The 23,608-nt window shown below is 39.9% G+C and overlaps 1 protein-coding gene across 13 annotated transcripts in view; it reads right to left on the reverse strand.

Annotated features, from left to right (window-relative positions):
* AHI1 (Abelson helper integration site 1) overlaps positions 1–23,608 on the reverse strand; it is a 273,332-nt gene that overhangs the window by 183,599 nt on the left and 66,125 nt on the right. For all 13 annotated transcript variants that reach the window (XM_080665768.1, XM_080665775.1, XM_080665774.1 and 10 more), the window contains 2 exons: positions 15,574–15,770; positions 8,179–8,293 (listed from right to left, as the gene is read on the reverse strand). In XM_080665768.1, the coding sequence (XP_080521894.1) occupies positions 8,179–8,293; positions 15,574–15,770 (312 nt within the window). The remainder of the gene's footprint in view (positions 1–8,178; positions 8,294–15,573; positions 15,771–23,608) is intronic.

A 23,608-nucleotide genomic window follows, 5' to 3' on the forward strand; every position in this document is an offset into this window, starting at 1 on the left:
AAGAATCATCTTGTTTCCAGCTTACTTGTAATCTACCTTCTACAACTGGTTATAATCGCAGAATCTCTGGTGAAATTATGACCAAGGCAGGATTCATTTTATATTTCAGTAAATTATTTTAAAAGTTTTGTACTTCCCTGTAAAAATTAAATCTTAAGAAATAATGAAATGTTGAAACCAATAAAATTTAACTAGAAAAATACCTAATTTTAAGAGTTAATTTTTTATTCCTGGTCAAAGGAATAAGTATACACACACACACACACACACACACACACACACACACACACTTGGCAAAGACGTGCAAAGTAAATGGAAAAATACAGCTCTTTAAATAATATTCAAAATGTAAAAGCATGAAAGTTAACTGGACAGATCTAGTAACCAATACTGAAGTCATTAGAATGATGTTATGATGTTGTCTAAATCAAGTATCTTGACCATTTAGGATGTGGTAAAAAGTTAGATTTAATGACTGGCTATCAAGTTTAATACCTGTTTATATGATCTAATGGAGAGTGCAAAAAATATGAAGACAGAAGCTATTGGTTGTTTTTAAAAACCATGTTACACTCTGCCTCCCCCATCAAACTCCAAGTCTATAACTAAAAAAGGTAATATGAATATTATGCTAATAAAGTCATACTAATAAAATGATTCATTTCATTCTGTATCACTCATCTATTGAAAATGAACTGAACTTCACAAAATACTGTGAAAAGATATACCACATTCTTAAAAATGAGACATGCTGTCCTTCAAATACAAACATGCAAAGATGATACAATTACCCCACTGCTGGTTAATTACCTCCCACCCCTCCCCACCTATTGATTAATTGTATTTTTTACTGAATAACTCACATTTAAAAATTTACTCCTATTATAAGAACTCCTGAGATGATTGAATGGGTTCTGAGATTTTGACCAGCCGTCATAGAACAAAATTTCTCTGCAGAGAACTTGCTGAATTCATTGAAGATATAGTACAGCATGTTCACTACATGCTGACACATTATAAGGTATAAATTACAATTTAATGTAAAATGTTAAAATTACGATTTTCTTTCCTTTTTCCCTAGCTTTATTAAAGTACTAGCGGCCCGGTGCATGAAATTTGTGCATGGGGGGGGTGGGGGGTGTCCCCTCAGCCCAGCCTGCACCCTCTCGCAGTCCGGGAGCCCTCGGGGGATGTCCGACTGCCAGCTTAGGCCCACTCCCCCACCTCCCCAGCAATCAGACATCCTAAGCTGGCAGTTGGACATCCTTAGCGCTGCTGCAGAGGCGGGAGAGGCTTCCGCCACCACCCCTGCACTCGTCAGCCATGAGCCTGGCTTCTGGCTGAGCTCCTGCATTGAGCATCTGCCCCTGGTGGTCAGCGCATGTCATAGCAACCGGTTGTTCTGCCATTCAGTCGATTTACATATTAGCTTTTTATTTTATAGGATATTTAGAAAATAAAATTATATAATTTTCTTTCTTATACAAATTACTCATGATAGATGTACTTTTGTTAATAGAATTAACAGATGTATTATTTTCTAATAAGATAGTGACAGCCTAATGAACAGTTCCTAAAGTATCTCTTAAAAGTTGTATCTAGGTTTTTTCTCTCTACCCCACCCCTCATTCAGATACCAGTTGTATACTAGTATATATTTTTTAAAATCCTCACGCAAGGATATGATTTTTAAATTGACTTTAGAGAAAGGGAGAGAAAGAAATATTGATGTGAGAGAGAAACATCGATTGGTTGCCTCCCATACGTGCCCCAATCAGGAACTGAACCCACAACCTTTTTGGTGCATGGGACAATGCTCCAGTCAACTAAGCAACCTGACCAGGGCAGCAGCAATATTTTCAAAAAACACATTTTATCATCTCTTTCATACTCATACCTTTGGAGAGTCTATTTTTTTAGAGAATAAAATGTGAATTCCTCAGGAGGGCACAATTTGACCCAACCTACCTTTGCAGATTCAGTTTTTCCTAACACATCTATCTCAGCATTGCCTCCAGCTAAACTAAGACTCAAACCATTCCCCAGCTATGCCAAGCTCTCTTCCAGGCGTGAGTGCTTGGTTACCAGCTTCTTAGCTCTGTGGCTCTCCCAAAACCCCACTTGCTGATGAGGGCTATGATGAAGACAAGGGCAAGGCCATGGAAGGTTTTATAAGACAGGGTAAGGACTCTGGAACCCATTATAATTGTGACAGCCCTTTAAGCAGGGTAGTCACCTGATCTAATTCATCTTTCAAAGGAATGTGTTGGCTCCCATGGGGAGAATAAGCTAAGAGACAAGAGTGGAAGCGGGAAAGTGGAGGGAAGAAGAGGAATTAGGAATGGCTCCTAGTTTTACCTAAACAACTGGCTAAATATGCTCGGATTGGGAAGAGCTGGAGTGTGGCAGGGGAAGTAGAAGTGAAAGGAAGGGTTTTAGGGGCAGGAAATCAAGAGTTCTGTTTGGACATGTAAAGTCTGAGAAACCTCTTAGCTGTTCTGTCCCTCTATTCAGTGACATTTTATTTAAACTGTGATTTCAGAATTTATCTCACTCTGAAATAATTTGCTGCATGCTCACTTGTCTCCCCAGCCACTGTAAGCTTCCTGAGAGCAGAGACTGTAATGTTTAGTCCACATTCTTAGATGAGGGCTTTAAACAAAATAGTCACTTAATTTTAGAATGAATAAAGGTAATATTCTAGAAACTCTTACAAATACAAACCAAAGGGAAAAAATACTTTATTAGCAGTTTACACTATCTAGAACTCACACTGAATAAGGTCAATAGTAGTTACAACAGACCACAGACTATAAACCCACCTTCCTTCTAGCATATAAACACACACACACACACACACACACACACACACACACACACACATCAATCCCTGCTTTTTAAAATTTATCTTTATTGTTCAAAGTAGTACATATATCCCCCTTTTCCCCACATTGACCCTGTCCTCCCCACTTCCTTCCCTTCCCCAGGCCTTCACCCCACTATTGTCTGTGTCCATGGGTTATTCACATATACATATAGCTTCCTTGGTTGACCTCCTCACCGATGCCCATTTCTTCTGAGGATCCTCATGCTGTTGCATGCTTCTATGTCTCTGAATCTATTTTGTTTGTCAGTTCATTTTGTTCATTGAATTCCACATGAAAGTGAGATCATGTGATACTTGTCTTTCTCTGAATAACTTATTTCAATTAGCATATTACTCTCCAGGTCTCTCTCAACCCCTGCCTGTAAGCTTCTAGCTAGCAAGATGGATAGTGGGCTAGCTCTATGTAAACAGCTTTTATTTATACTGTACAAAGCCAAACACCTACAGATATCACTTGAATGTTTAGATTGATGTTCAAAAATAAAAATCTTGCTAAAAACCTATCTATATTCTTTGTTTTCATAATCCTATATTTAAGATTCTAATAGATTACTTGTAGAGTTGAGAACACTTAACTAGTTATCCCTTTTTAAAACTGGTTTGACTATTAAATAGAATCACAGAATTTTAAAGAGAGAAACTCACAAAATCCAGAGCCCTTATTTACCTGTAGGGATAAGAAAACTGAGGCCTGAAGGAATTATTCAACACTCTATAATCATTTAGAAATGGAGTCAGTTGTAGAAACTAGTTCATCTATTTCCTAGTGCAAGATTTCCCCCTGAAAAGATTGGCTTTTTCATGAATAAAATTGATTAATTTGGCAATTTTGCAACAAACTACATATTCTGCTTTTATAACTTTTCTATGCAGTGATATATCAATGAATTTTATAGGAAGGATATGCCTTAAAATGAGGTCAGGCATATTAACAACTAAAATAAAATCAAGTGAAGTATTGTCATCATGTATAACATGGCTTAATGGTAATGCTTCTGAGGTAGAGGACACATGGGGGGACATGCATGATATAAATACCCCAATGCAAGGCCTATTTGGCCAGAGAAAACTGAAGGCAAGTGGAGCTAATCCTATGTACAATGGTGAAGCTTGTAAGACTTGTTTTTATCATACCCAGCTTTCCTTTTATTCTTTTTCTTTATTCTTTATCTGTCCCACTGATAATTCCTCTTCCATTTCAAAGGCCTTCCTATCTGTCCTCTCTTTGCTTTCCCTTTACAGAAAAGAAAGAATTTTATATCTATCATCTACACCTTGTTGGCTGACAAACGTAAGAATCTACTTGAATGAATTTTAATGCATTAACTCAACCAAACATTTCCGTTCCATGCCTTTAATCCTAAAGTGTGGAATGAAAAATTTGTTCCCAGAAGAATTTACATTCAGGAGAAAGATGATAGGGATCAAGTGGTAGAAACAGATTCTCTCCCCCTAGTCATTAAAATGACATTGTCTGAAGGCAAACCAAGTATCTAGTTAAGGGGCAGAGAAGAAGTCTATAGGGAGAGCACATGGTGTGTCCCCCCCCCCCCCCCCCCACTGTACATAAGAAGCAAATAGCACTTTGATCCAAATTCTGGCAGATATATGGAACATTAGAAATTTAAAATTGCTAATGTTGGGATAACTTAATCATTATACTGTGCCGGAAACCAATCATTCTACCACTAATAGAAAGATGTGGACAGGAAACTGGGAAGGCTGGTCAACAACCTTAATTGTTTTGATCACTCACTGTTTAGTTGAAACATTGTTAGCTGAAGCAGCCTCCACCTCTGTTTCTCCTATGTAAATTTCTGTTATTGGAATTTCCTGCCTAAAGGTTATGGGCGTATCCCATAGTCTCAATAAAAGGGATTGCAAGGCCAGAGCAAAGGGTAGTCCTTCCACTAGAGTTGGGCTCCCGCCTGGCCCCCAATATTTCCAAATTAATACTTTTCCGAGTCTCTTTTCATTTGTGTGCGGCCTTCTCCAGAACCCGAACCCTGAACCAGAACCCTGAACCACGCGGGACGTGAAAGGGGTTCCCACAATACTGATTTGAAATTACAGCAAAATGTATTTTCAAAGCTAGCTTACATATACTCATGTTTACAGTTTAAGTATGTTATATTTGTACTAGAGGACCGGTGCACAAAATTCGTGCACTGGGGGGGGGGGGGGTGTCCCTCAGCCCAGCCTGCACCCTCTCCAATCTGGGACCCCTACTGAGATTGGGCCTAAATGGGCGGTCGGACATCCCTCTCACAATCCAGGACTGCTGGCTCCCAACCGCTTGCCTGCCTCTGCCTGATTGCCCCTAACCGCTTCTGCCTGGCAGCCTGATCATCCCCTAACCACTCCCCTGCCAGCCAGATCTATGCCTAACTGCTCCCCGGCCGACCCGATTGCCCCTAACTGCCCTCCCCTGCCAGTCTGGTTGCCCCTAACTGTCCTCCCCTGCAGGCCTGATTGCCCCCAACTGCCCTCCCCTGCTGGCCCAGTCACCCCTAATGCCCTCCCCTGCCAGTCTGGTCACCCCTAACTGCCCTCCCCTGCAGGCCTGGCCCCTCCAACTGCCCTCACCTGCTGGCCTGGTCCCCCGCAACTGCCCTCCCCTGCAGGCCTGGGTCCCCCCTAACTGTCCTCCCCTGCAGGCCTGTTCCCCCCCCGCAACTGCCCTCCCCTGCTGGCCCAGTCACCCCTAATGCCCTCCCCTGCCAGTCTGGTCACCCCTAACTGTCCTCCCCTGCAGGCCAGATTGCCCCCAACTGCCCTCCCCTGCTGGCCCGGTCACCCCTAAATGCCCTCCCCTGCTGGACTGGTCACCTCTAACTGCCCTCCCCTGCAGGCCTGGCCCCTCCAACTGCCCTCCCCTGCTGGCCTGGGTCCCCCCCCCCCCAACTGCCTTTCCCTGCCAGCCATCTTGTGGTGGCCATCTTGTGTCCACATGGGGCAGCCATCTTTGGCCACATGGGGGCGGCCATCTTGTGTCTTGGTGTGATGGTCAATTTGCATATTACTATTTTATTAGGTAGGACTAGAGGCCCGGTGCACAAAATTTGTGCATGGGGGTGTGTGTCCCTCAGCCCAGCCTGCACCCTCTCCAATCTGGGACCCCTAGAGGGATGTCCGACTGCCCGTTTAGGCCCGATCCTGGGACTGCCTAAACGGGCAGTCGGACATCCCTCTCACAATCCAGGACTGCTGGCTCCCAACGGCTTGCCTGCCTGTCTTCCTGATTGCCCCTAACCGCTTCTGCCTGGCAGCCTGATCACCCCCTAACCACTCTCCTGCCAGTCTGATTGATGCCTAACTGCTCTCCTGCCAGCCTGTTTGCCCCTAACTGCCCTCCCCAGCAGGCCTGGTCACTCCTAAATGCCCTCCCCTGTAGGCCTGGTTCCCTGCAACTGCTCTCCCCTGCAGGCCTGGATCCCCCCCAACTGCCCTTCCCTGCAGGCCCAGTTGCTCCCAACTTCCCTCCTCTGCCGGCCTGGTCACCCCTAACTGCCCTCCCTTGCAGGCTTGATCACCCCCAACTGCTCTCCCTTGCAGGCCTGGTCCCTCCCAACTGCCCTCCCTACTGGCCTGATCACCCACAACTGCCCTTCCTTGGAGATCTGGTCCCTCCCAACTGCCCTCCCCTGCTGGCCATCTTGTGGTGGCCATTGTGTCCACAGGGGGTCAGTCATCTTTGACCACATGGGGGCAGTCATCTTGTGTGTGGGAGTGACAATTTGCCTATTATTCTTTTATTAGATAGGATAGAGGCCTGGTGCATGGGAGGGGGCTGGCTAGTTTGCCCTGAAGGGTGTCCCAGATCAGGGTGGGGGTTCCCTTGGGGGATGGGGAGGCCTGGGCAAGGGGCCTGTGGTGGTTTGCAGGCCGGCCACGACCCCCGGCAACCCAAGGGGAGGCCCTGGTGTCTGGGATTTATTTATCTTCTATAATTGAAACTTTGTAGCCTTGAGTGGAGCCAAGCCTCCTGCTCGCTCCGTGGCTGCAGCCATTTTTGTTGGGATTTATTTATCTTCTATAATTGAAACTTTGTAGCCTTAAGCGGAGGCCAAGGCAGGCCAGGGCAGGTGGAAAGCTTGGCTTCCTCCATTGCCAGGGAAACCCAAGCCTCCTGCTCTCTCCGTGGCCGCAGCCATCTTGGTTGGTTTAATTTGCATACTCGCTCCTAATTGGCTGGTGGGCATGGCTTGTAGGTGTAGCAGAGGTACGGTCAATTTGCATATTACTCTTTTATTAGATAGGATATTGCCTTATGCTTCAAAGTGTTTCATATGTGCTTTGTAATTTGAACTTCAACAGAATGTAATGTAAATATCATTTCTACTTTCCAAGTGAATATTCTTACATTCACAGGTAATAAGTTATAATAAAAGGCACAGCCAGGAGTGAACATAAGAATTCTTGATCCAAATATTTTCCCACCATAATATGTAATGTATAAAGCAATATTAAAATAACTTCTATATGTAAACCGCAAACACTTTCAAACTGGAAAAGTAATATTGTCCCCAAATTTCTAAGTAAATTATGTCAATCTTTTCAAGCTAAAGTTTCTTATTATAATCTTTTTGTTGAAGATAATTAGGTGTTCTCAGTTGCCTCAATTTTTAAAACAATTCAATAATATACAAAATACTGTAAAAAACATACAGCTAGTGAATAGAAATGGCCATCTTTCCATCTCCAAAGTCACATTCTCACATAAATACTTTATCTTTGATGTCCTTTGAAAGCCTTATTCAAATTATTTTAAAACATTAGCCTAAAAATTTGCATTGTATAGTTCATTTCAACTCAGTGATTCATGTAGATTTTTACAACTAGCTTCTTTGCATATCTTATTAATTTGCCAACTTTGAAGAAACATGATATCACTGACAGGTTGGAGCCTGTTTCTGCCAAAACACATTTTACCTTGAATTCCTTGAAGTAGATTATAACATATAAAATCAATTATGGTTATTTTACCTAAGGGAAAGAGAACCAGATTTAATAGTATACACGTTTAAAACTCACGTTTTGCTATTTTTAGTTTGTTATCTGTTCAATGGAATAGAGGTTGAGAGTATTTACTATTAAAGTTACCAAGTTCAAATTTGCTTTTGAAATAACTTTAGTGATTTTTGAAGAAAAAAAGATGCTAGAATATAATTCAAGAGTGAAAACAGACCATTACAATGCTATGAGCTATATTTCTAAAATGAAATAAACAACATTCATGAAGAAAATAGCATGTGAACATTTAAAAGAATAGTCATAAGAAAGGGGCTCACCAGTCTGAGCGAAACCAAACTGACGCAGAGGCTGAGTGTCCAACAAGTCTGACTGTTTTAACTTAGACTGTTGTGAGGAGGCTGATGTTGAAGTAAACGAGAGATTTTTGTTGACCTGTAATAGGAAAGGCAAATCAGAAACAAAAGCGTAATTTCCTGGGTTACTGATGCAAAAGCTGTATGAGAAAAATTTGCTTACGATGCAAACCATGACACATGGTAGGTGAAAGGGAGTGGTAATGATTTATATGCTTGATTTTCAAAGTTTACAAAACAGAATAGTATTTTTATTAAGGAAAGAAAGCAATGGCAATGAAAGTATAACTATATTAAAGTAAACCAGCCTTATTAAATAAAACAAGTTAGCTTATCATGGAACTGACATTATTAATTTTTTTGGGGGGGGGGGTTCTGGTTACCTCACAACTGACATTATTCATAACCCAAAATGGAGTGGTCTTAACAGTTATGCAAAGAAATGCAAAAAATGAAAGTGACTCCTTGACAGCTTCCAATTAAGAAAGAGTTAAAATGTTTCAGACCCACATTTCTCTAGCATTTGTGAAATAGCAGGTACTTCCTTTAAAAAGCCTGCACAGAAAACACCTGTAATATTCTTGTTTATATACAACATGGTGACATAGATAACACAGCTGCAACCTAACCTGCCAAGTGAAACAATTTCCACTGCATCGAAAAGCCTTATTCTTAAGACACTATTTAAAAACAGCATTAAAGTAATGATGAAGCAATATTTCTGAAATAAAAACAATGTTCCATAAAACAAAAAAACCTGATTACCTGAGTACAATGGTCTCACAGAAATGAAATGCATAAAAGTACGATAGTATAACTTCAGGAAAATAAGAATAACTCACAAAAATGTATTAAATGTTTATTAGTAAATTCATCTTATAACTTACAATTTTGGCAATGACCTAGTTTTGTTCATTATTAATAAATTATTCATTACATCTTTATTATTTTTATCACTTTCAAAATCACAAGAAAATGTGTTCTAATTTTGAAAAATCTGAAAGTTTGAGTTTCTAATTTTACTGACAAAATATAATTTATGAATTAACAAAATGTTAAATGATAGTTTATGGTATATAAATCCTTGTATATGAAAATAGCTGGCTTTTTCTCACTTTTCTTAAAAATGATCAAACCACATAGAAGACTTCCCTGTATAAGCATTTAAAAATCCCCTTTTGATGTTTTGTATTAAATAGTAGATTGCGGTTACATGCCCTTTATCTGACTCATTATTTGTAAACACTTCTCTTCTTTCAAAGTGATAGTAAATGGTATTTCTTAGATTGAGATTTTCTCTTGAGGCAAAGAGCTATTTACATAGTTGGCAAAATAGTCAACTAATTAAGACCATATAATAATACAGTCTTAAAGTTTTTAAACTCTTATGCTAACATCTCATAAAAGAGAAAAATATTTTTCAAAGTAGTTGGATCAGGTCAAATACCACATCAGTGCTAAAAAATTATCCAACTTTAAAAACCTATCAAGCCCTGGGCAGGTGGAGTGTCATCCCATACACCAGTGGTCGGCAAACTCATTCGTCCACAGAGCCAAATATCAACAGCACAACGATTGAAATTTCTTTTGAGAGCCGAAAACCGACTTCTGCGCATGGGCCACGGAGTTTCAATCACATTGTATGTGCGCGCCCACATGTGGTATTTTGTGGAAGAGCCACACTCAAGGGGCCAAAGAGCCGCATGTGGCTCGCGAGCCGCAGTTTGCCAACCACTGCCATACACCAAAAGGTTTCGGGTTTGATTCCCGATCACGGCACATACAAGCAGCAACAATGAATGCATAAATAAGTGGAACAACACACCGATGTTTCCTCTCTCTCTCTCTCTCCCTCCCTCCCTCCTTCCTTCCCCCTTTTCTCTCCATCTCTAAAAAAAATAAATAAATATGAAAAAAATTAAAAATTTTATGAGCCATTGAAAAAATATATTTTTATTTATTTCAGAGAGGAAAGAAGAGGGAGAGAAATATATAAACATCAATGATGAGAGAGAATCATCATCGATCTATCAGCTGCCTCCTGCACACCCCCCACTGGGGATTGAGCCTGCAACCTGGGCATGTGCCCTGACCTGACCTGGAATCAAACCGTGACCTCCTGGTTCCTAGATCGATGCTCAACCACTGAGCCATGACAGCCGGCAAGAGCCATTATCAAACACTGATCAAAGTTAATGTTGACTATTTATATTAATATCATACCTAAGGTAACAATGAAATCATCTAACATTTTTTAGGTTTGTTTTCCATCTTTCCATGGAGATAATAAAAGTAGTATGTATGCTTCAATAGGAATGTGCTGTGGGAGCAATAAAGATGAACTGGATAGAGTGCTAGTCACATATGCTAACCATAGAGCACTAGGTAACATGAGAGAAGAAATAGATTAGTCCTGGAGGTGTGGCTCAGTTGGTGGGTGTTGTCCCATTTACCAAAAGGTTGCCAGTTTGATTCTTGGTCAGGGAACATGCCAGGATTTCAGCTCGATCCTCAGTGGGTGGTGTGCAGGAGGCAGCCAACTGATGCTCCTTTCTCTCTCTCCACTCCTCTCTCTTTAAAAATCAATAAAACACTTAAAAAAGAAAATAAAAGCAATGGATTGAATAGAGTACGTTGGCAAAGGAAAATCATAAAGTGCTATGCAAGAGCTATATAAATATTAGTTATTAATGTCACTATAAGAGTAATGAGATACCTGTAATGCAGTATGATGATGCAGGAAGTTTTACAGAGAGCTATACTTTGAATGAAACTACGATATACAAAATGACATATTTATCACTTAATTCTTTAGTCCACTTCTCTTTTTAGAATCATTTTTCAGTTTTACTTCTGTGTTCTTGAAAATTTTTATCCTACATGGCAAACAATGCATTTTGAAATCTGGTGCAAAAGAACAGGTGTATTCTGGGGACACACACACGCTTCAATTTTCCTCTTCAGAAGTTTACTCGTGATACAGTAAAAAGAACACCAGGAAGCCTAGAATAGGATACTTAAATGCTTCCACTCAAACAGAAAGACTTGTCACACTTTTTAAATAAAATGCTGTTAAAAAACCCCAACTATAATCTACAACTATATGTTCTTCCTAAAGCATTTTTTTTTTCTAATTCTGCTCTTTCCTGACACATTTCTTTAGAGACTATCAAATGTTCAGGATGAGTGGCAACATCCAGCAGATAATTCATTTTTAAGGTCTGAGATAACTAAATATTATAGTGATGTGAAATTAGAGCTCAAAGTATTTTCAAAGTTAGCCTACATATATTCACTACTTCATTTAGAGGAAGAAAAGTAATAATAACCATTAAAAAGAGTGAAGCAATCTCTATTTTTGAAATACATGCTGTGGAAAAGAATTGCTTAATAATTTTACAACAACAGAAGGATTGGCTAAGATAGTCTACCCTACACCGATCTACCCTCTTTTCACAACGCACTTTTCTGCTTGCTTCATTCAAAACCACACTCTGCCAGCGTCAGTTTACGACCTCCATGTTGGGGAAACTAAAAGCATACAAATTTAATCAAATTCCCAATAGAGAAAAAGGGAAAGAGCTCACCTGAACTCCTGCCAAGTTCATTACAAAACTGTTTTGCCTACTCTTACTGGGCATAAGCACCTTTGCACAAAACATGCAAATACTAATTCTCTAGGAGGGGAATCATTTTCATGTTAAAAAAGTTAAAACATGCTCACAAGTAGTCTCTTTTTTAGTGATTAAATTTAAAAACATTTGGGAGAGACATTTCATTTTGTATATACTTATGCGGGGACTCAAAAGGTAATTTTCGCCCACATTCTAAATCCTTCTAACTGGCTAACAATCGAAGTCACCGGAGAAAAGTGGCCACTGCACGGGCTGCCGTAACAGGGCGGCCCAGAGCGGCACTGGGCAGCGGAGGCGCTCTGGGCCCTTACGGACCAAGAAGGAAGCAGGGATGGGAGGGAACCTCACACGGAGCTAACACACCCGCAAACATTGCCGCGTGGCAACCAGACACCACGGCGGTGACAGCCCTGCCGCGCCCCCCCCATCCGGAGCGGCGGTCCACAGGCGCCCCTTACGCAGGAAAGGGGGAGGCTCCGAGGGTCTTTTCTTCGTTTTTTGTTTCTTAATAACCAGCTTAAAATCAATTGCCCAGAAGGCATATTTTGGGTGGCAAACTTGGCTCCCCTTCACTGACAAGACTAATCACTGTAGCTGACTTCAGGTAATATTTACCTGAAGTAAGAGTCTGTGAAGTTTCAAGCTGCAAAGAAACTTCAAATTAGTTTTAAATTTTAACGCGAAAGATGCTTATACTATCCATATACTTAGGGTCACAAACATGGCCCCCTCCCTCCAGGCGCTGCTTGTTTTCCACCGTTGTTCGGAAGGAGTCCATTGTGTGGAGTCGCACATGGCAGGGAGCCACAGTGGGCGCTGGGCGCACAGCCCCTGCCACAGGAGCCGGGGAGCCCCAGGAGTAGAGGCCAGAGGGGAGAGGAGAGAGGAGGCGTGCTTCTGCGTCAGGCAGTTTAAATATTCAGGTTCCGCATGCCCGCAGGTGTGAGTGACAGGGATGTGGTCGCCCTGCTCTGGCCCCCGGCTCTCACTGCCAGGCTGACCGAGGAGCAAGCACCTCCCTGTCACCCACACCTGACTGGGCATGCGCCCTGACTGACTTTGTCCTGCCTCTTCCCCCCTCCATCAGTGCGACAGCGGACCTGGAGTGCTAAATGCAGCTTTTTGACAAAGCTGTATAAGTGGCATGCCTATATTAGCTAGTCTTCCCTTTAATCCTTTTCTGTTAAATAGTAACCAGATTATTACAATGGTGTCAAATCTACTTCCAAAATATATCCTAAATCTATGACCTGCATCTTCATTTTTACCAATGTTAAAGTTAATTAAACAAGGATGCCTTAGACTGAGTGTGAGAATAAACAAGTAATCTTTTTGTCAAATAGTTTAGGCAGCCGCCATTTTGGACTGCGTGACTTGGCAGCCACCATGGTGGCCCCGTGACTTGCAGCTCCCCTGGGCGCCGCCATCTTGAAATGGCAAAGGCCAACTCCTCCCTTTGAATTAGCCAATCCGGAAAGACTGTGCGCCTGAGCTCCAATCAAGAGTGAGAGACAGGTCACGTGAGTCAGGATTAAAAAGGGGACCAGACTGGACCACCTGCTCAGTGTGTGCCTGCTGCCAGACCATGTGCTGCGCACCCTCCTGCAGGAGTAAAGAGATTTGCCTTGCTGCCTGGCTCCTGAGTGTGCTTTGTGTTCTACCAGGACCCCTAAATTTTGGGGCTCACCTTACTTCTTACACTGAGACGACTCTAATGCTATGACACTCTCCATAAGCAAACCAAAATCTGGTCCTGTAAATGCCTCCAGGTTACAAAACTGAACCTAAGGACAACCAATCACAAACAGCTAACTACTCTTTGCTTTGCTTACATCTTTACCCAGTTCCTGTAGGTGGACTGCATTTAACCATTTAACCATTTCCTGTTTGGTGCTGCCCAATTCAAAGAGACTTTTGCTCAAATAAACTCTTAAAACGTTCAATATGCCTCAGTTTATCTTTTAACATCACCCTAGTCCAGGCTAACCTCCTCTTTCTTGGACTATACAAGTTTGCTAATTCGTCTCTGCTTAGAAGATTCTTGCTCTCCTTTAAAATCCCTGTCCACATTTTCCCCAGCCTAACACCTCAATGGCTTGTATCTCTAATGAAAACATCCTAACTCCTTAGTGAAAGGTAGCATAATATGCCAACCACAACATGCCTCTTTGGCATAAGGGTTATTTTGAGAACCTGAAGTATAAAAGCATTTCCCCCATATTCCAATTAAATCTAAACCCAGGGCCGGAGTGTGAGCTGTGCTGTGATATACCTTAAACTCTCTTTCAAAGAAGCAAAGGAGAGAAAAAGAAAGTATAGTCAGAACTAATGGTGTCTCAATGTAATTCCTTGTATGTTTGGTTTAAAACTGGTCAACAACAACAAAAACTGGTCAAGAGTCCTATCAAAGGAGCAGGGAAAGGGATAATATTTATTAAGTGCCAGACACTGTGCCAAAAGGTAAGACAGCGAGGCACAAGCCTGCAAAGTCCCTGTCTTTAAGAAGCTCAATGCTAATTCTAACCAAAAGAACTATTAAGGTCAAACATCATAAATATTGTTAAGGACTTAAGCTTTTCAATACATTTTATCACTTATCTTTGAGAAAGATTTTATAGTCATTTGTCACTAATAGAATACTACACTAATTTTAACCAAGCATCCTCCTCCTTATTTTCATTATCTATTTTATAGTTTTATAGGCACTACCTGGTTTCTAAAGTACTTCTTTTCTTAGCAGTGAGATAGAACTTTTAAGTATGTTTATGACACATTCGTATCTACTCTTTTAGGAAGTACATGTTTCTTTTATACAGTTCTTTGTTGAAGTCTATTTCTCTTTGTTTTTACATACTAAGGCTGTTCCTTTATGTATATACTAGAGGCCCGGTGCACGAACTCATGCACAGGTGGGGTCCATCGTCCTGGCTGGCATCTCGCCCAGTCCCGATAGGGGCCTGCAGACCAGGGGGAAGGGCTGAGGGAGGTTGGCCGGCTGCAGGAAGTTGGCTGTAGGAGCACACTGACCACCATAGGAAAACTCCTGCACTGAGCATCTGCCAGTCATTCAGTTGGCTGGTCATAACAGTCCCTTAGGCTTTTATATATAGAGATTTTCCCAGGTTAGTGTTTAGTATGTGTGTGTGTGATGTACATATGCACACATATACACACTGATATATATACATATATATTTTTTAGATTGACTTTTAAAGAGGGAAGAAGGGGGGGAGAGAGAGGGAGGGAGAGAGAGAGAGAGAGAGAGAGAGAGAGAGAGAGAGAGAGAGAGAGAGAAACAACAATGTGAGAAGGAGACCTCAACTGGTTGCCTCCCACATGCCCCCTTACTGGGAACCAAACCTGCAGCCTGGGTATGTGCCCTGACCGGGAATTGAACCAGGGACATTTTGGTGCATGGGATGATGCCCCAAACAACTGAGCCACACAAGCCAGGGCCACACACTGATATTTTTAAATAAAGAAACACATCCTGAGCTGGTCTTTACAGAGATATCAAGTCAGGAAAACATGATAGATTATCCTAAATTCAGTCTGTTTACTGAAGTTAGTGATTTTATAACAACTAGAAAAAAACTATAAGAAAGTCTAGTTTTAAGTAAACTAACTTACTTCATTCAATTAATATTTATTGGCATGACAATGCAAAATAGGATAGAAATGGTTTTAAAAATTCCAACTTCTCAACTGCATAAAATAAACATACTGTGACAGAATTGAGTCTTTGTATCACTTGCTGCATCTTCACTGAAGAATCTTTTGTGTGGACATAGTCCTCAACCTGAAAAGAGCCTTGTTGAGGCATGTTAGAACAGATGCATAAAGCATCCTGACTTTGGTGTATTCCGGGGAATGGAGATGTTCCATTGTAGCGGTTGAACGTGTCAGCCTCCTGCTGGGCAACTAGAAAAATGAATCCATATTAGTTCAAATCATAATAGCAAGAGTGTAATGAAATAATTTAGCCACCTACTAGTAATTGTAGCATTAAATAAATATGAAACTGAACAATACATTTCAAATACTGGGTAATAAGACAACGTGACTGTCAAAACGTATAATTACTAAATACTATAAAACCATAAAGAAGACATTTCAGATTATTTCAAGCCAGGCAGTATTATAATTGAGCCTTGAAAGCCATGCATCATCTTGGTCTGGTAAATATAACAACTGCACGGAAGCCTAATTTGAAATATAAAAGTATAGAAAAAAATGATACACAAAATCAAAGGCATCCTAGCTGGTTTGGCAAAGTGGATAGAGTGTCAGCCTGTGGACTGAAGGGTCGTGGGTTCAATTCTGGTCAAGGGCACATACCTCGACTGCAGGCTCGATCCCTGGCCCCAGAGCACAATGGAAGGCAACCAATGGATGTCTCTCTCACATCAATATTTCTCTCTTTCAGTCTCACCCTTCCCTTCCACTGTCTCTAAAAATCAATACAGAAAATATCTTTGCATGAGGATTAATAAGCACAACAAAAAGGCATACTGTAACAGAATTAAATAAAATGCAAAAAAACACTTCACAAATCTCCCTAAAGCAAAATGGTGAAAACCATTTCTCTATCCCTCCTAATTCTAATATACATTTTATGTAAGGTATCATGGTGTAAATGTAATTTAACATTTTAACAACTTAAATGTAAATATCTTTCATATTTCTACAATTATGTAATTACCATTTTCATTTATTTACTTTATTGACTTTTTTAAGAGAGAGAAGGGTCGGGGGAGAGAGAAACACTGATTTGTTGTTCCACTTATTTATGCATTTACTGGTTAAGTCTTGTATGTGTGCCCTGACCAGGAACAGAACCCACAACTTTGGGGTATGACAATGCCCTAACCAACTGAACTACCCAGCCAGAGCCTATAATTATCATTTTTAAAAGCTTTACAATATCACATCTAATGAAGCAGCGTAATTTATTTGTGCATTCTTCTATTATTAAATATTTACAATATTTTCTGTTTTCCCTCATTACAGATCATGTGTGAATAATTACTTTCATAATTTAATTTGTTTCTTAAATAATTATTTCTTTGGATTTAATCACTAGAGCAGAATGGCTGACTCAAAGAATGGAAGTTTTTGATGATGATGATGAAAACACCATCTGTGTCGCACTTTATGGTTTTTAAGATGCTTCAACATATATTATCTGATGATTTAAAATAAGTTCATTTGAAAAAATTTAAATGCCTATCTATTTATACAGAGGAGAAAAAAATATAAAGTAAGCATTTTAAAAACCAATTTCCTTAATGAAAGGCATTTCTAAGCATGACACGAGAATAAATAAAACAAAGATTCATAATATGGAATTAACAGAAGAGCCTTCAGAGACTCTGTAGACTCTTGAAGTTACATACAGAAACATGATTATGTTGTATGTAAATGTTTCTGGAAATCAGATCCATAACTTTTATCAGATTAGCTATCAAAGGACTGCAGGAGTCAGAAAACACTAAGAATCATCAACATAAAATACTAGAGGACAGGTGCAAGAAATTTGTGCACTTGGGGGGGGGGGTGTCCCTCAGACCAGCCTGCACCCTCTCCAATCTGGGACCCCTCGGGGGATGTCCGACTGCTCGTTTAGGCCCGATCCCTGTCAGATCGGGCCTAAACGAGCAGTTGGACATCCCTCTCACAATCTGGGACTGCTGGCTCCCAACTGCTCGCCTGCCTGACTGATTGCCCCTAACCGCTTCTGCCTACCAGACTGATCACCCCCTAACCACTCCCCTGCCAGCCTGATTGACGCCTAACTGCTCCCCTGCTGGCCCGATTGCCCCCAACTGCCCTCCCCTGCCGGCCCGGTTGCCCCCAACTGCCCTCCCCTGCCAGTCCAGTCACCCCTAACTGCCCTCCCCTGCAGGCCTGGTCTCCCCAACTGCCCTTCCCTGCCAGCCTGGTTGCCCCCAACTTCTCTCCCCTGCAGGCCTGGTCCCCCCCAACTGCCCTTCCCTGCCAGCCTGGTCTCCCTTAACTGCCCTTCCCTGCTGGCCTAGTTGCTCCCAACTGCCCTCCCCTGCCAGCCTGTTCACCCTTAACTGCCCTCCCCTGCAGGCCTGGTCCCCCCCCAACTGCCCTCCCTCCCCTGCTGGCCTCATCGCCCCTAACTGCCCTCCCCTGCTGGCCTCATCGCCACAACTGCCCTCCTCTGCCAGCCAACTTTGGTGGCCATCTTGTGACCACATGGGGGCAACCATCTTGTGATTACATGGGGGCAGCCACTTATGCAAAGGTGTGATGGTCAATTTGCATATTACCTCTTTATTATATAGGATAGACAAGTTTTGCTACCTGAACATTTGAAGAGTCTTCATTAACATCAAATAAAAAACTCCAGTAATCAAAATTAAAAAGCAAATGACAGGTAATCGATTTTTTTTCACCCCTGACTAAAATAGAACAAAAGGACCAGATATGCCCTCCTGCTTGAAACTACCAAAAAATGGGCAACACACAGAGGGAACAAAGCTTTCTTTCCTTATAGATATGATTGTCTATGCAGAGATAAGACTATGCTGAGGCAAGTGAAAAATGTAAGGAAGAAAACTGAAGTAGGTTTTCATTCTCAGGTCTTGGCCCCACATTTGTGTAAAAAATCTGAATGGAATCTTAAAAATAAGTCACTGGAACTAATAATCTTTAGCAAGATTTCAATATACATGAGAAATATAAAAAAATTAATTGTATTTCCACATACAAGAAGCAAAGAAACAAATAGAAATTTTTTAAAAGTGCCATAAAAATATGACATATTTTGGGTAATATCTGATGAAACATGTGAAAGATATGCACACTGAAAACTACAGAATGCTGAGAAAAACTGAAGAACCTAAATATAAAGAGATATGTTGTGTTCATGCTTGGAATAGTCAATATTGTTAAGATGTCAATTCTCTCCAAAGGATCCGTATATTCAATGTAACCCCACTGAAAATTCCAGCAGGTTATTTTTTGAGGAATTGTCTAATTCTAAAAATCTAACGAAAAACCTAGAATAGCCAAAACAACTTTGAAAAAGATCAAAGGGAACTTATACAACCTGACTTCAAGTCTTATTGTAAAGCTATAGTAACCAAAACATTTTGTATTCATTTAATGAAAGGAATTTCAGCCACTAAAATTATGTATAGAAATATAATTATAATGATGGGAAAATTGCTCCATAATGTATTATTCATTGGAAAAAAAATAGTTTATAAAACAGTATCAATATACAACAAAAATATAATATACAAAAGGGTGATTTTTAATTAATTTTTAATTATCAACATTGGTTTTACCAACCATGAATTTGAGAAAGCACATATAAAAAATTTTAGGGTTTGTATTTTTATATTCATGTACTACTTCATTCACACACTCTAAATGAAGACTAGCTTAATAATTAGTGTTTTCTCCATACTGACCTTGATGGTGGTATTAGAGAACATTATTGAGGGAGAAGACCTGCTTGTAATCACCTTTCAATGATGCATTCCTTAATACCAATTACTGTTCTTAGATGTAAGTGTAGCTGTTTCTACACTCAAAGACTTTTGTGGGTCTGACTACTATTTTCCAGCATGCTCAGAAAATTAATTTTGCCCTAGCTGGTTTGGCTCAGTGGATAGAGCGTCAGCCTGCGGACTGAAGTGTCCCAGGTTCAAGGGCACATGCCTGGGTTGTGGGCTCGATCCCCAGCAAGGGGCGTGTAGGAGGCAGCCAATCAATGATTCTCTCTCATCATTGATGTTTCTATCTCTCTCTCCCTCTCCCTTCCTCTATGAAATCAATAAATAAATTTTTTAAAAAAGAAAATTAGTTTTATTCTCAAATATTCAAAGATAGTTTAAAGAACAAGAGAAACTTTAAAGATATAAAAGTGACCTATGGTTTATAATTTGGAAGGCTTAACATTAGTAGGTGGGTCAGGGATGAATGAATCAACACATGAAAATCATGTTCCATGATCTGTATTTGCTGTACAAAATTGTCCTTTTAACATTTCATTGATTTCTGCTTCTATAAATGGAAAGTAAAGCTGAGTTTAACTACTTAGTGGCATTTTTTCACTCTCTATGTTTTTGAATTTGCCAGATACATATTAGCCACGATTTCACTTTAAGCTCTGAGTGAGAAAGCATGCACAGAAGCATATATACTGATGTAAGCAATACTTATACAGGATAGCAAGCTTTGGGTATTTATTTTATTCTTTTTGCCAAACTGTATTTTCTAAGTATTATGCTATGCTAAGCATGATTTATTTATTTTTTAAGATTTTTTTTAACTAGTAAAAAGTAACAAAAGCCTTTTCCTAAATATTTATGTTCCTTTATTTTTCCAGGCAATAAGATGGTTTTCAGAAAGGATTAAAATGGTCTAAGTGGATGCAGATACATAATAAACCCCAAATTATGAATATTCGTTTCCATTGTCTAAAGGGAATTTTCTATAAAAAAGACATCTGACTGGATTTAAAGGAGTCCAATTAACACCCTACTCTGTCTTCAGCACTTCTTATTCTGTAACTGTGCCAAGACAGATAAAAAAAATATTCACAAAGACCTAGTTTCTCAGATACTAGAAAAAAGAAGCTGCTTGCTTCTGTTCTTTCATTCTTCCCCCACCCCAACATTACACAAATTATTCATCTATTTGTATAAGATCATACAGATTGTAAAAATAGGTTTTGATAGATGACTTTGGAAATTCCTTCAAGTTCCATGCATCTAACATTTCAAAGGTTTTCAAAACACTTTTACATAGGCCATGACTGGAGTATAATGTTGCAACTAAATAACTGTATTTCTTCACTATTTTCTTTTCTTTGTGCTAACTTAACTTTGTACATTTAAAACTTAGCCCTAATCTAACCTGATATGTTTAAAACTCACAATTTTTACAGTTTTACCCCCTCCCCCCTCCTTGTGAGAAGTGCACTAGAGCAGGCTCTGAGAATGCAAGGATACCAAGCTCTGCTTGGGGTCTGAATCTTTGGAGGTCAGTAAGAAATGACTGCTATGTGCTTAGCAGCACTGCAGAGAAATGGACATGGTGCTAAGAACACAGAGGTGGCAACTACATTTGCTTAAAGGAATGTTTTATCAATCAAGTACTTCTAAAATTATTTCCATCAGCTATAATTTGGGATTCTAAATTTTACAAAATTAAAAAAAATTTCTTAAAATGTCTTCAGAATTGACAATCCTTTGATTTATGTAAGTTCAGTGCTTATGTATATCTCTTGGACTTTAAATAATTATAAACAATAACATGGTTTTCTCAGGAGATTTTTATCTTTATAAGAGGAAGAAAGGAGGAAATAAGATATTTTAATCCAGTGCCCTTTGCATTTGGATTGAATCCAGGGTTTGTTATTATTACTATCTATGTGTACTTACATTATTAACTTTAAAATAAAGTACAACTAAAAAACAGCTTATTATTTCACTTACACTACATTAACAGCAAGATTTCCTTCTAGTTCAACGTTTAATTCCTTTGTTCAAGACCTATTATTATATACTAGAGGCCCGGTACACAAATTCGTGCATGGGTGGGGTCCAGCCGGCCACTCCGATTGGGGGCGGGGCCGGCTGGCCAACCTTCCTCATCCCTTCTCCCTGGCCAGCCTGATGGGCCCCAATCAGGGTGGCCGGCCAGACCCCACCCATGCACGACTTCATGCACCGGGCCTCTAGTATGAAATAAAATTCTGTTGTTTATAAGCTGTCTGAATGAACTAAAACAACAATGATCAAGGGCTTACATTGTTTCATATTGTATTTTAGTGGGCCTGACTTGTTCCTGCTTCAGCAAATCTTAAAATACTATGCGGATGAATCCAAGAAGTTCTATTGAGTAGCACTTTAATTCTAGTAGCCTAGGTAATTTTAGGGCCTGTTAGTAATCTTGTATTTTCCTGACACATTTTATATATCAAGTAGAAATAATGATGCCATTAAAAAAAACTGTTCAAAAAATTATAAAAGTGTAACAGATTCATGTCTCATAGCCAACCAAATGGGAGAGCAACTAACATCATTTGGTAAATCCATTAGTTAAACACCAATATATAGTAATTATTACTAAACTAGAGGCCCAATGCACGAAGATTCGTGCAAGAATGGGCCTTCATTCCCCTGGCTGCCGGCACCGCCTTTACTCCGGCCTGGAGCCGCCTTTCCACCTTCCCACACTGCCCAGAGGCCCGGAGAGGCTGGGGCAGTGCGGAATGCTTGCGTCATCGCCATGGTGTCCTGCCCCCAGCCGCTTGGCGCCTGTGTATGTAAATTAACCCGCCATCTCTGTTGTGTTAATTTGCATACTCACTCCTGATTGGCTGGTGGGCGTCGCAAAGGTACGGTCAATTTGCATCTTTCTCTTTTATTAGTGTAGATTCCCTGAAGTACATGCTATTGTTCTTTTGTTGGTTTCCTTTTCCATTATCAACTCATTATCACACATCATGCTATTCCACTGAAAATGTGTAATTCATCTATTGCTACAGAAAATAGCTAGAATTTCTCAACTGCAGCCTCATTCATGAACTCTAAAATATCTAAACTTCGTCATGCTTTGTACTTTCATTTTAGCCTTTGACAAAATAGTGAGATCAAATAGAACAGGTATTATTTAAATTCAACAGGTGAATAAAACAGATGCAGAAACACTAAATTAGTTAACCAGGAACAAACAAAATGTGATGGCATTTTGTCTAGAATCCCAATACTCTAACTCCTACGCAGGCCTTTCCCACCCTACTGCTATTTATTTTTGCACCACACAATGCTTCTTTTTTTGTGCACATTAAAAAGCACCAATGGAAGCATTAAAAAAATGCCTGGGTAAAGAATTCAGGGCTATGGTTTATGCTCAAAGCCATTCAATTGACTAAGGTTTTCATGTCTTCAATCTTTAAATGACATAAGCTTTCAAATCAAAGTATCCATTAGTGAAGAACACTAAAATAGATTCTTCAGGATATGATCAAGAAATAGGTAGTACAGCATGTCTTAAAATACGGCATTTTATTTTTAATTTATCCTACTAGGCTAATAATAGATATTTAAAACTCTAACCTACAATCAATTACTTTTATTACTGCATGATCTTATACAAGTATGACAATTATAGTATCTGAGTTTGTTTTCTAATCATTCATCATTAGAACTTTAAGAATATCACTGTTATACATAAAACTATGGATATCAAATTTATTTCAACTAGACATTATCTTATTGCAAAAATGTTTTTATAGTAGTTACATTAAAATTTAATGTTTCATAATAAAGAACGTTTGTATTTAGGACTACATTGAGAATGACTTAATACATTACAATTACCCCGCAAATTTGTAAAGCAGTAAACCATTAACAATAATACTAGAGTAGCAAAGTTCCTTTTAATCTTAAGGGGTTCTCCTAAATATTAAAAATGAAAACAACACATTTCACCAGAGGAATATTTGGCTTCATTCTTAAATTACTTCAGGATACTAGAAATGCAAAGATTACATGAGTAGCTGTGACAGACAGCTTAATGGTTAAGAGCATGGGCTCTAGAGTTGAAGAGCCTAGAATCAAATGGTAGCCCAATCACCAACTGTGTGGCCTGAGGCAAATTACTTTACTCTCCCTGTACCTCAGTTTCATCATCTGCAAAATGAGGACAGTTAATAGTATCTACCTCATGGAATTTGGGGAGTTCTGTATTAGATAATATATGTAAAATGC

Source organism: Plecotus auritus (genome assembly GCF_963455305.1).
Source record: "Plecotus auritus genome assembly, chromosome: 4".
NCBI classification, from domain to species: domain Eukaryota; kingdom Metazoa; phylum Chordata; class Mammalia; order Chiroptera; family Vespertilionidae; genus Plecotus; species Plecotus auritus.